The following is a 12817-nucleotide window of genomic DNA, read 5'->3' on the forward strand; positions in this document are numbered from 1 at the left end:
GGGGTAGGTTTGGATTTTTTTTTTTTTACTTTCTGCGTAAAGCTCTCTCCCGAAAGGTTATCGAATATGACAGTCATTTTCTATATCATCAAGTTACTACTAAACAGTAATGTATAATTGACCGAATAAGTTGCAAGTCTATTAAGTTGTTAACAAGCAAACTTTTAAATATATATGAAGTCCTAAAAAGCTTTAGCTTCACTATATATACATAAACTCATCATTTTCTTTTGCTACAAATAAGTCATAAGGAGAAAAAAACAGCTTACATACAAAATGATAGGGTGGGATGACATTTACAAGGTAGTAATTGCAATGTTTCCACTTTACGTAGCACTAATTTTAGGCTATGGCTCAGTGAAATGGTGGCATATGTTCAAGCCTGACCATTGTGATTCAATAAATAGGCTCAATTGTTACTTCATCATGCCTTTTTTCACATTCGAATTCACAACCTGCATCGATCCCTATAAATTCAATTACCGTTTCGCAGTGGCTGACGCCATCTCAAAAGTCATTATTCTATTCGCAATATCGTTATGGACTAAATTCAGTATTAACGGAAACTACCCTTGGTCGATCACCACTTTCTCTTTGTCTACCTTGAATAATACCCTTATTGTAGGTGTACCCCTTATGAGAGCAATGTATGGATCTCTTGGAGAGAACCTTGCAATCCAATCCTCAATTTTGCAGTTTTTGTTCTGGATTATACTGTTGTTGTTGATGTACGAATTCCAAAGTGCGAATAAAAGGTTGTGTTTGGATGTTGATCGTGAAAACGATAATATTAGTGAAGAGGAGACGATGACGGGTACCAAACCTTCTTCGTTGATTTTAATGAAGATTGTCGGGCTAAAGCTTGCTAAGAACCCCAATTCGTATGCATGCATCCTTGGGCTAACGTGGGCTCTCGTATCTAATAGGTATGCTATTGAAATACATTGTATCAAGCTTACGCATATAGTTAATTATTTCACGTTACTATGATAAAATCAGCTTTATAAGACGCCAAATATGTTTAAATATCTTAATGTATATTATATAGGACTTAAGAGGATTAAACAACTGTACGTCTTATGTAAAAATACTACAATAAGTTAATAGGGCACTTTTGGGTGTTCTAACAAGTTTTTTAGATTAATTATGAAATAAAACGGCCTTAAAAGTGTTCTATTGAAAGATATTTTTTCATAGAACACTTCAGAAAAAAAACATCCTATAAATAAACTAATATACATTTTATTTCAAAAGTGTCCTAAAACTTGATAGGATGCACAATATAACATCTTATCGTAATACTTTTATATAAGACGTTCAATTGTTTGATTTCATTACAACAAAATCGGGTTTATAGAACACTCCCAATTTCTAAGCGTCCTAATAGACCTTTTTATAAGACTTAGTTTATAAGACCAAAAAAATAAAACGTCCTATCTAAAGGCGTTGTAATAAGTTTATATGACATTTTTTGACGTCGTAATAAGTTTTTTAGGACACTTTTAATATAAAACGTCTCATTAGCAATTTTATAAGACACTATTTGAAAAATTGTCCTATAAAAACAAATATCCTATAAAAAAATTGAGTTTGTAGGACACTTTTGATAAAGTTGCTAATGGGAAATTTTGTATTAAAAATGTCTTAAAAAAACTTGTTAAGACGCCCAAGAGCGTCATATAAACTTATTACAACATCTTTAGATAGAACGCTTTATATTTTGGTCGTATAAATTAAGTCCTATAAAACGGTCTATTTGAACGCTTAGAGATTAGAGATGTCCTATAAACCCAATTTTGTTGTAGTGTTCTATAAACTTAAGCCTTATGAATGAGTTTACTAGAACATTTAAAACGTATAATGATGTTTTATAAAACCGATTTTGTGGTGATGTGTTTTCTAATAAGTATATATATATGCATGTCGGGTCCAGGTGGAATTTTAAAATGCCGACCATCTTGGAAGGATCTGTACTGATCATGTCTAGAGCTGGTTCAGGTGTGGCCATGTTTTGCATGGGTGAGAATTTTCACTTATTGTCTTAATCAAAAGTTATTTTTAAGAAAGAAAAAAAAAGAATTTGATTATTAGTTCCATACGGAACCCTCCTTCAAAGATACAAAAATGAGGAGATATTTTTTTATCTCACTTAGCGGTACCTGGGGGAGAGGGAGGATCAAACCAGGACTTGTCTTGTATTTAAGCAAAGTTAGCCCACTGAGTTGTTGTCAAGTCCATTCCGGCATTTTATAAATCCTGGACGAGATCTAAAAAAAGACCCATGATACGTACGAAAAAAAAAATCTTCAATATATTATTTATTCATCAGAATTATTATTGGATTCAAGAAATACTAGTAATTCATATAAAACCATTTTGAAGTATTCCTAGACATAAAATCAATCTATAACTAATTCTAAATTAATATTATCTACCTTATCATTTTTACATACGATCGTCAATCTGTTTAGCCGTAAAAAACATCCTATAATATACCTTTAATATGTAGATTGATATCATTTAATCAACAATGTTGACTATTTAGAGTAACACTCTATATAATTCAATATAGATAAGTTGGTTTTCATTTCACCTCATGTTAATTTTCATCACCGTTTTAAAACTTTCAAGGTTAAAACAAATTGTTTTCGAAAACATCAATGTTATAATCAAAAGTCCATGTTGGTCATAGATTGACATATTATTATTGTTTTAGAGATAGGAGAGTACCTAAGATTCATGCACACACTATTAGATAATAAATAGCCAATAATGTATGAAAAAACAATGGTAGCTTTGGAATACTAATATATAGATATAAGTTGTACTGTATCATTTTTTCAAATAGTAGGAGTTTTCTTAGTTAATAACAATAAATCTTACTATATTCTAATACATACAGAATAATCAAAAGAGTCAGTGGAAGATGAGATGTAGAATGTATTAAAGCTTTTCTCGGCTAGTAGTTTTAAACGTTGGTACTAGATAAAAAATTCAGACAAACAATAAACAATACTATGAAATGAACTACCAATTAGCTTTTTACATATTTTTATCTGGTGTAATTAATTAATACATGTTTGGACGCCTAATATAATACGAAATTCTTGTTAGTCCGATTAGATACTAAAACAATATGTATTTTTTATTTACTAATTGTTTGAACTACTATTATATACAACAAAAATTTGGCTTGCGACTCATCCTGAAAGGGGATTGTGTCAACAAGCCCTATTCCGATGAAAAACAACCCCTTTTCTTTTTATTTAGCTAGTTCCTAGAATCACTACCTCTTTAAACCTCTGATGAGAAAGGAAACTCATTCTCAAAGGCTAATAAGACCTCTCCCTCCCTTAGGGTACGACCTTGGCTATCGTCTATATGGATTATTAATTAATTTGTCTTTATGATTTAAAGTTATTGTTCAGTTGTTATGATATTGTTTAAATGTCAAAAATGACTATTTTACCGCTTAATTAATGTATATCAAACACTCTTAAATAATTGTTTGATAACCAGCCCATTTGTTTACGTGAATTTCTCACAAGTGTCTTATAACAAAACTAGTAGGACATTTTTATTTCAAAATTACTGCAAAAATTTATTAAGGTGCCCAAAAAACTTTTTGTAATTTGTAAATAAGACGTACAATTGTTTACTTCCTCAATCTTATAATTAAGACGCTTAAACATTTTTACAGAACTTTATACTCGATTATATTATAGTCAAAATTAAGGTAGTAGCATTTGGGCATGCATGATGCAGGACTGTTTATGGCATTGCAAGATAAGATAATCGAGTGTGGTGTGACATTAGCAGTTTTTGGTATGCTACTGAGGTTTGTGGCAGCACCAGCAACAATGGCTGTTGGTTCTCTTGTTGTGGGTTTGCAAGGGGATGTCCTTTCTGTTGCCATCATTCAGGTGATTACTTGATATTTGCTAATTGTCTGTATTAGAATGTTTACAATAGCATTTTACATTTCCATCCAAAATGGAGAACTAAAAGTCAAAATCTTTTAAAAGAAGTACATTCATCTTCAACATATTAATATATTAAATTTCATTCATCTAGTAAAATATTATCTTCAGTGTTTCCTATTGGTGGTCTCACTTGGTAATCATTTTTGGAGAAAAACCCTTCTCTCTCCTACTTAATCCATTTTGGAGATAGTTTTACGGAAGCAAAAATATTGGCTCAAAATCTTCATTTTTTCAATTTTGAAGAAGATGTTAGAGATGCTTTTATAAACACTCTAATGTACTTATAAGTTTTTTTCGGAACAACAATCTTGTGTCGTATATGAAGTGCGATTGTTATCACAAACTCCACAACTTTAATTATTGACGTACTCATTAGTATTACACACCCAAAACCAAAACTGAAACATCACGATTCTAAATTACTCTATAAATTTTAGGCCTTGTTTGTTTTTCTAAAAAAAGCTCTTATCAACCTCTTATATCTAATTCGTGAAGATGCAGAGTTATTCACACTGTTCGTTTTTTTCGAATTTTTGAAAGGCACTTATGTCTTATTATTTTCTTATCTGGTGAGAAGTAAAACGACTTTCTATTTACTCTTATTGTTCTCCACGCCATCAACAACGGATTTCTCAATCATTTCTCTAAATTGACGGATTTTAATAGAATTTAAATGTCCGTTAATGTCATATTTTCTTTTAAATGAATATAATTTAGATGTAAATTTCATAATGATGATAAATAAATACGTGAAATTGTATAAATTTAATTATCTATAAATTCAACACTATAATTTTCTAATTGATAAAATAGATAATTTAAACAAATTCAACTATTTACCAGTTTATAAAAACAAATAGTCTTGAATCAATCATAATTGAATGTCAACACTAACTAGGTGCACCGAGATTCACCGGCTCAATTCCCTTCTAAAACACAATTCATTGGTGTACATAAGATTAATAGTCAGGGACGGACCCAAAAAAATTTTCAAACGGTGGCATCAAAATAATTAATATAATATAATATATATCCAAAAATAATTACAAAAAATATGGTTTTTATATGATCGATAAATAATTCCTAAACTTGTAACCGATGCGTCTTCATCTTTTGAAAACGGTCAATATATACCCAAAAATAATTATAAAAGTATGGTTTTTATATAATTGAGAAACAACTCCTAAATTTGTCCTCGACATGTCTTCATCTTTTGGAAATGATCAATGACATCTTCATTTTTAACATTATTATGTGTTTCCTTTTCTATGGTACAAATGAAGGTAGAATTCAAAAAGTCATCACCAATTCGATTACGTAAATCTGACTTGACAAGCTTCATCCCCGAAAAGCATCCTTCAACCGTAGCAGTTGCAACAAGCAAAATAGTGTTAGCTTCAATAACCGTTAGATTAAAGGATGAGAAAGATGCTTTCTTGTAAATCACCCTCATGAACCGTAAGTTTCTCTTTTTAACTCCAACTATTGAATCCCTCCGTCACAAATGAATCCGTCTCATGATTCCCACCTTGGTCTCTGAATAAGTAACAAGGCAAACAATATTCTTTATCTACTTTTACATTGTACTCCAACCATTGAAATTGATCAAACCAAGTAACAACAAACCGTCTTGCTTTAGCCCCTATAACTTTGGTTGGAAAGTCGTGACCTCGTGGTTGACAAGGCCCCCTATACCAAGTATTTATGTCTAATTTCATCTCATTGATTTGGGTTATAAGTTATAATTTTGGGTCTCTTTGATGGATCCCAAAGAAGATTGTTAACATCAATCACATTGTTGTTGGATGCATTATCACCTGTTGATGAGAATATTTTCGTTTCAATTTTTTTTCCATATCATGTTATCAACACTAAGTAATGAAGCAATGAACTATAAAATGTAAATAAAACAATAAATAAACTAACAAGAAAACAGAGACGAAAACACCAAAGAATCAACATTGTATTGATATTTGATCAAGTAATCAAGACTCAAGACTTCAAGAGTCATGAGTAATCTAATCAACATCATCAACTAAACTACAACTAATTACTAATGAACTAAATGTAAAATTGTATTGATCAACTCATCAACATATCAAGACATCAAGTAATCAAGATCCAAGAGTAAAAATGGATACCTAAATATGAAAACATATACCAAATAGGCAAATAGCACTGTAGCAAGCGAGTTGATCGAGTCTTAAGTGAGTTGATTCGTTCCTATCGAGAATCGTCTGATCCATCCTCTGATTTCCGATTTCGTCTCGTCCGATTCCGCGATTCACACTCGTCTCTCTCGTATTTGTTCCACTGTCGTCTCAATCTCGTCCCGCACAGTATACAACCACGACTTTGTTTGGCCGGCTAAGGCCTTTGCATTTGGGCTTTAAAGTTTCAATTTAGTTGAGTTTCTAATTTACAGAATTGGGCTTCCAATTTATTTGGGTTTCAGTTGCACCATTTTAAACTTCAGGAATAATACGGTAGCACATTTTAACAATACAGTTGCACAGTTTACGAACTTAAATTTTTTACCCTTCGACAGAGGAATAATATGGTGGTGCGTGCCATTTATACCACCTAAACAGAAAGTGATCAAGAGTTCAAATTTCTTCTTACGTTTTTCACATGATCATTGGCCTTTTTAACAAGCCACAGTGGAAAAAAAAAACCATAAGTTAACTCTTGTTTAAATTAACAAAATTTCAATTGTTAATTTTCTCTTCGTCATTGGCAAACAGGCTGCACTACCGCAAGCGATTACGGCTTTTACATATGCCAAGGAATATGATCTCCATGCAAATGTGCTGAGCACTGCGTAAGTATTTTTGTTTTTGTCACAAATTTATTTACGAAGTTTGTTTTTTTCTTTTAAATAATTCCTTTTTTAAAATTAATGTAATAAAGTTTTATTATTTTCTACCGCAACGAACTTGGACTCCAAAGGTCAAAAGTGCCTGGAGGTCCTGGGCTCAAATTCAATGAGAAATAAAAATCCTCTTATGATCACGGAGGTTCAAATGAGGTGACTCCGGGCTACCGCAAAGAAGGTGGTCCTTCTAGGATTAGTCGGGTTGGATATCTAGGTTAGTAAAAAAAGTTTTATAATTTTCTAATTTGTATCATTTTTATTGATAATATGATATTCTTATAACATTTCATGACATAGATATTTACTTAAAAAAATTATGAGAATGAATGTGATAAACTTGACATCCATGTGTTACAAGATCAAAAGTTAACAATAGAAAATTTTATAACTTTCTCATTATATTATTTGAGAAAAAAGATTGTTTGTTAAATTGAATAGAAACCATGACAAACTCATCATTTCATTTTGATGTATTTTGTTATTTTCAAAGTATTAAGATACCATTTGCTTAGATGTATTTTTTGGTTCTTTATTCTTTATTTTGTCAAAAATTAGGTATTTTCGGCGGACAAAATCTGTCAGAAAATTACCGGCGGATTACTGACAGATTATTGGCAGACAACCAAAAAAGTTAACTTTCGTTGCCTTCCGACGGTAATCTGCCAGTAATCTGATTCTGATAATATTTCCTACGAATTTTCGTCGGATTTTGTAATTAATTGTTTTAGAATAGTTGTAACTTTAATTATAGTTTACCGGCGGATATTTAAATAATTTTTTAAAGTTAAGGTCCGTCGAAAATTCGCTGAAAAATAATTAAAAATTAAAATTTTTTGGCGGGTTCCGGGGGTCCGCCAGTAAGAATTATTGTCAACTTAATTTACACTACAATAAAATTGGGTTTATAGACCTCTAAAGTGTTTATATGTTTTAATAGTGTATTTTATAAGATTTAAGTTTATAGGACCAAAGAATAAATCGCCCTATAAAAAGGTGTTACAATTTATAAAATCAGAAAATGAATCGTCCTATCTAAAAGTATTATAATAAGTTTATAGAATATTTTTTGGCATCATAATAAACTAGGTTTTTAGGACTCTTTAAAAAGGGTAAAATGTTAAATTATTCTTTTTCTATGACATTGGTAAAAATTAACATATATCCTTTTTTTCTATAGCACTTATTATGCGGTGCAGATTTCAAAGTGTTCTATAAAAAGGATAACAAGACATTTTGTTTCTTGTGTCCTATTATGTTATTCAACTTTGTTGATAGTTGTTTGACACATAAATTCATCCAAAAATTTTGCAACACCATTGTATATATGTATCGCACAGTTGTTAATTCTATAATCTTACAAGTCAGGTTAAATACCAGTATATTAAGTGAATATTTTAGAAGACACAATGTGTTGTAGCATACGGGTTTTTTCACATTTGGTGAGCATATGGAATAACTTGCGAATTACAACTCTACTCATATAATTTTTCTCTATCCTTTCAGGGTCATATTTGGCACAATTTTGTCTATACCGGTGTTGGTTGCATACTACGTTGTGTTAGACGTCTTAAATGTGTAACTAGAAATATATATATCTTCACCTTAGCTCGTTAGTTCATGTGTTAATGACTTAATTTTCTAAGAACAAGTGATCAATTCGTATGTACCTACCTAAAACAGTATTGAAACTTGGTTGAATGGTAAGAGCGTGTTGGATATAAAACTGCTTTGGTTTTAATTAAGGTGTAACCTTACATAACCAATTGCACCTCATTGGTTTGGTAAATTTAAGCATTAGCAATTCACATTATATATAAACCTGAAATATTGTTTTTTTCCGTTAACCTTGGGTATCAGACCCATCTTGTGCACACTTTGACTAATTCCATGGGACATCATAGACCATGGTAGAATATCTCCGCTGAACTTGAAGGGATTCAAACTATGACCTCCAAGGATCAGTTTGTTGTTGGTCCTCAACAGTGCCTAATCATCTAACGAGGAACAATCAATGTCATGAGTTCCTTAACTATTGATTGATGACTAACCATCAATGTACTCTAAGTTGTCGATGAATTCTATGTGTCGTTTCCTCGCATCTCACATCACATTTTATTGTTTTTTCATCGCCTTATTCAGGAGTTAAAGCATCACTCGTTTCATGCCCACAAAACTCAGTTTCAAATTTCTGAAAGAGCCCAAATTTAGAGTAAATAACAAAATCCGTCTTATATGAAAATTTAGACCGGGTCCTTCAAACGAATTAATTACAACTATCATCATCATGGTTTTACTCTGTTAACTTAGCTCTAATTAAATCAATGATATTTTTAATTTTTTTCACTTTTTATTTAGCAAAATATATATTCTAGAAAACAGAGTATCAACGACGAATATTAGCGACAAAAAAAATCCCTCGCTGATCAACGAGAGATCAGCAACGAATTGACCAAAAACCAGTCTCGTCGCTGATCTGTGAGGGATCAGTGAGGGAACTGGTTTTTGGCCAATCTGTCACTGATCCCTCCCTGATCAGCGACGGATCAGCGAGGGAACTGGTTTTTGGCCAAATCCCTCGCAGATTCGTCGCTGATCAGCAACTGATTAGCAAATGAACTAGTTTTTGGCCAATCCCTCGCTGGTCTGTCGCTGATCAGGGAGGATCTGTGAGAGATTTAGCCAAAAACTAGTTCCCTCGCAGATCCCTCACTGATCTGCGAAGGATGATCCAAGAATCAGTTCCCTCGCTGATCAACGACAAATCAGGGAGGGAATTGGTTTTTGAAAAATCCCTCGCATATCAGCAACGGATCAGGGAGGGACTTTCCAAAAAACCAAATATGTCGCTGACCAACTAGGGGATCTACGAGGGAACTGGTTTTTGGCCAAATCCCTCGCTGATCCCTTGCAGATCAGCGAGGGATACCACTATCCATAGCTAGTCCGTCACTGATCATCCAGGGATCTGCGAGTACTTTCCTATTTTTCTTATTTTCTCATTTTTATGTATTATATGTACACATGTTTATGTCTTGGTGTCATATGTATATGTGTTATATGTATATATGTGTAGTTATATGTACACATATGTACACATGTGTATGCGTCATGTGTGTGTATTATATGTATATATACCCGATGGGCCGTGTTATATACATATGTATACACGATGTGTATATATATGTGTGTGTTGGTTGCTAAGCACGATTGGATTTATGTATATATACATGTATCATCGGATGGCATATATATGTTGTATATATGTTTAAATGTATACGTATATGCAAATGTCTAGATAATGTATGTGTTATATGTACATATAAATAAGCGTCATGTGTATGTGTGTTAGTCCACAAAATGATCCATCTTCAATCTTCAACTAAGATTCAATGACAATCTTCATGTTTATCAAAATGAACATTATGTAGAACTTGAGAGGAAAAGTCAACTTAGTCAAAGTATTTTAAATCTCTCAAATGAACGTATTATTACAAATGAGCTCTTACACTAAATCACTAGAAGACAAATCTATATATATAGGGTCAAACATTGAACCCTTCTAGTCAAAGTCAACAACTACAGCAAAGTCAAACATGCTAACTTTACAATTATAGACAATTATATACTTTCAAGACGAATACAATTTAACACTAAAATTCAGTCATAACATTCTCCCCCTTTGTATTCAGGCTTGAAAGAATTTGTGCGCTTTGAAGCTCTTTAGAACTTTGATGCTTTAAGCTTTTTATGACTTCTTGAAATCTTCAAAACAATCTTCTAACAATCTCTGCTTTATGATCTTCAGATGATCTTTTGTTAAGAAAATCTTCTAACATTCTCCTCCTCAAATGTAGAACAGAAATGATCTTCTCTTAATAAAGAACAATATCATCAACAATCTTCAGAAATGATTTTCAAGATATGATCTTCAAAGAATTTATTCAGACAAACAAATTACTAACGTTCGCTCCATAAATGAATTTCTGGAAAAATCGGATGTCTCTTTTCTTGGAAGGTATGGATCCTTATGTTCCATATACTATATCTTCGGTTGTTCCTGAAATAACTACGATTGCCGCGATTCCTCAACGGCAAATTCCTAAGCTATCTCATTAGTGGGGTGATGAAGACAAGAAGAAGGTGGCTATAGATACTCGAGCGAGATCTATAATAACCATGTGTCTTCCTGACGAGGTCTATCACTCTGTGATGAAGCTTAGGACCTCGAAATCCATGTGGGACACTCTTTGTGTTCAATATGAAGGTACTTCCCAAGTACAAGTATCGAGGAAGATTAATCTAGTAAGACAATATGAAAGCTTTCTCTGTGGAAAGAATGAAACGTTGTCTTGTTAGTCCCACAATACGATCAATCTTCAATATCATTCAATAATCCATGGCAAACTCATATGAACATTAAGAACACAATAGAAGGAGTAGAGAGAAAAAGTCAATTGGTCAAACTATGATTATATTTCTCTAAGTTTACGTATGATTACAATAAGCTCTCTAACACTTTCTAAAACTAAAAGAAAACCTATTTATAGGGTCAAACATTAAACCCTCTAGTCAAAGTAAACATTACAAACAAAGTCAAACAAACTAAAATACAATTATAAACCTTTCAAGACGAATACAATTTAATACTAAAATTCAATCCTAACATTCTCCTCCTTTGTATTCATGCTTGAAAGAATTTGTGCACTAATCTCTTTTGAACTTTGTTGCTTTAAGCTCTTTATGACTTATCGAAATCTTCAAAATCTTCTGTTGAGAAAATCTTCCAACATTCTCCCCCTCGAATGTAGAACAAAAACGATCTTCTCTTTTCACAATGAAGAATAACAATCTTCAGAAATAATCTTCAGAATATGATCTTCAAAGAACTTCTTCAGATAAACATTCACTAACATTTTTCCCATTAAAGAATTTCTTCAGATAAAAAAATTCACAAAAATTCTCCCAAAATTAATATTCTCCTTATCGAGAAATCTCTATCAGTAAACTCTTGTAAAGATGAGATCTTCACATTCTATTTCTCTTCAAACAATGTAGCACAGGAATAATCTTCAGTCACACTCCATTGAGTCTTTTGCCGATTCCCGATCTTTATATCATACTCCCCCTTGATCTTTATATCATACTCCCCTTATACCATTCAGAGTTGATTATCTCATTCATTATATTATACTCCCCCTTATGATGAAATGAGAATCATTAACATCATACATCAGAATGAATGAAATTTTCAGCGAGAGCCGTCAATTCATAAAATTTTAAGTAGATCTTTTCAAATCCGCTTGCATAATCTTTTCAGATTAAGAGAATGGAAAAGTAGCAACCAATTTCAACTTATGAAATTGTTTTCAATCTTATAAAAGATTGGCATGTGGATATAACAAATATACTCAGTACAACGAATGTAGTTCATATATGAGACTTTTTGAGAGGACTTCCATTTAATCATCAGCAGCTTAATAATAGCATATCTATGAATGTTTCAGCAAAATAACATATAAAATTATAAAATTTGTGTAGTGTAGAAAAAATAAAGCAACGTATGCTTCTGTTTAGGCTCAAAAAGATAAATCGTGTGGACTACACAAATTTATCTGACTCAAATCATGAACAAAAAGACTTGAAGGGGGGACATATATCCTTCTTTTTCAATATAAGTTTTCTCTGATTAAGAAACTGATAGATTGTGAGCTGTGTGCCCCAAGTGTTATTGAAACACTTATCTTTTAAGAGATAAATGAGTAGCTGGTGGGGTTGTGACAAGAATTAGCTTGGACTTTGTCTTTTTCAATATGAGTCTCAAAAGAATTGAGAACTAATAGATTTTGTGGTTTGCCGAGAATTTATAGGTTTAGAACAGGATTCTCTTGATTTTTTAATCCTGACACAACTCTCATCAATTCTTTTGGCTCACAACAAATACCCTTCTCATTTTCATTTT

At 32.1% G+C, this 12817-nt stretch overlaps 1 protein-coding gene across 2 annotated transcripts; it reads left to right on the forward strand.

Annotated features, from left to right (window-relative positions):
- Window positions 1-258: 258 nt before the first annotated feature.
- LOC112503076 (auxin efflux carrier component 5-like) lies at window positions 259-8551 on the forward strand. Of its 2 annotated transcripts, none has more exons than XM_025107140.1 (5): window positions 259-926; window positions 1934-2019; window positions 3766-3923; window positions 6728-6804; window positions 8362-8551. In XM_025107140.1, the coding sequence occupies exons 1-5, from the start codon at window positions 277-279 to the stop codon at window positions 8435-8437; spliced, it is 1047 nt and encodes a 348-aa protein (XP_024962908.1). In that variant the 5' UTR covers window positions 259-276; the 3' UTR covers window positions 8438-8551. The 2 variants fall into 2 exon arrangements, with proteins under 2 accessions (XP_024962908.1, XP_024962909.1); XM_025107141.1 differs by having other exon boundaries at window positions 1934-1998.
- Window positions 8552-12817: the final 4266 nt, after the last annotated feature.

Source organism: Cynara cardunculus, unplaced genomic scaffold, assembly GCF_001531365.2.
Source record: "Cynara cardunculus var. scolymus isolate 2C unplaced genomic scaffold, CcrdV1 Un_Scaffold_2494, whole genome shotgun sequence".
Taxonomy (NCBI): domain Eukaryota; kingdom Viridiplantae; phylum Streptophyta; class Magnoliopsida; order Asterales; family Asteraceae; genus Cynara; species Cynara cardunculus.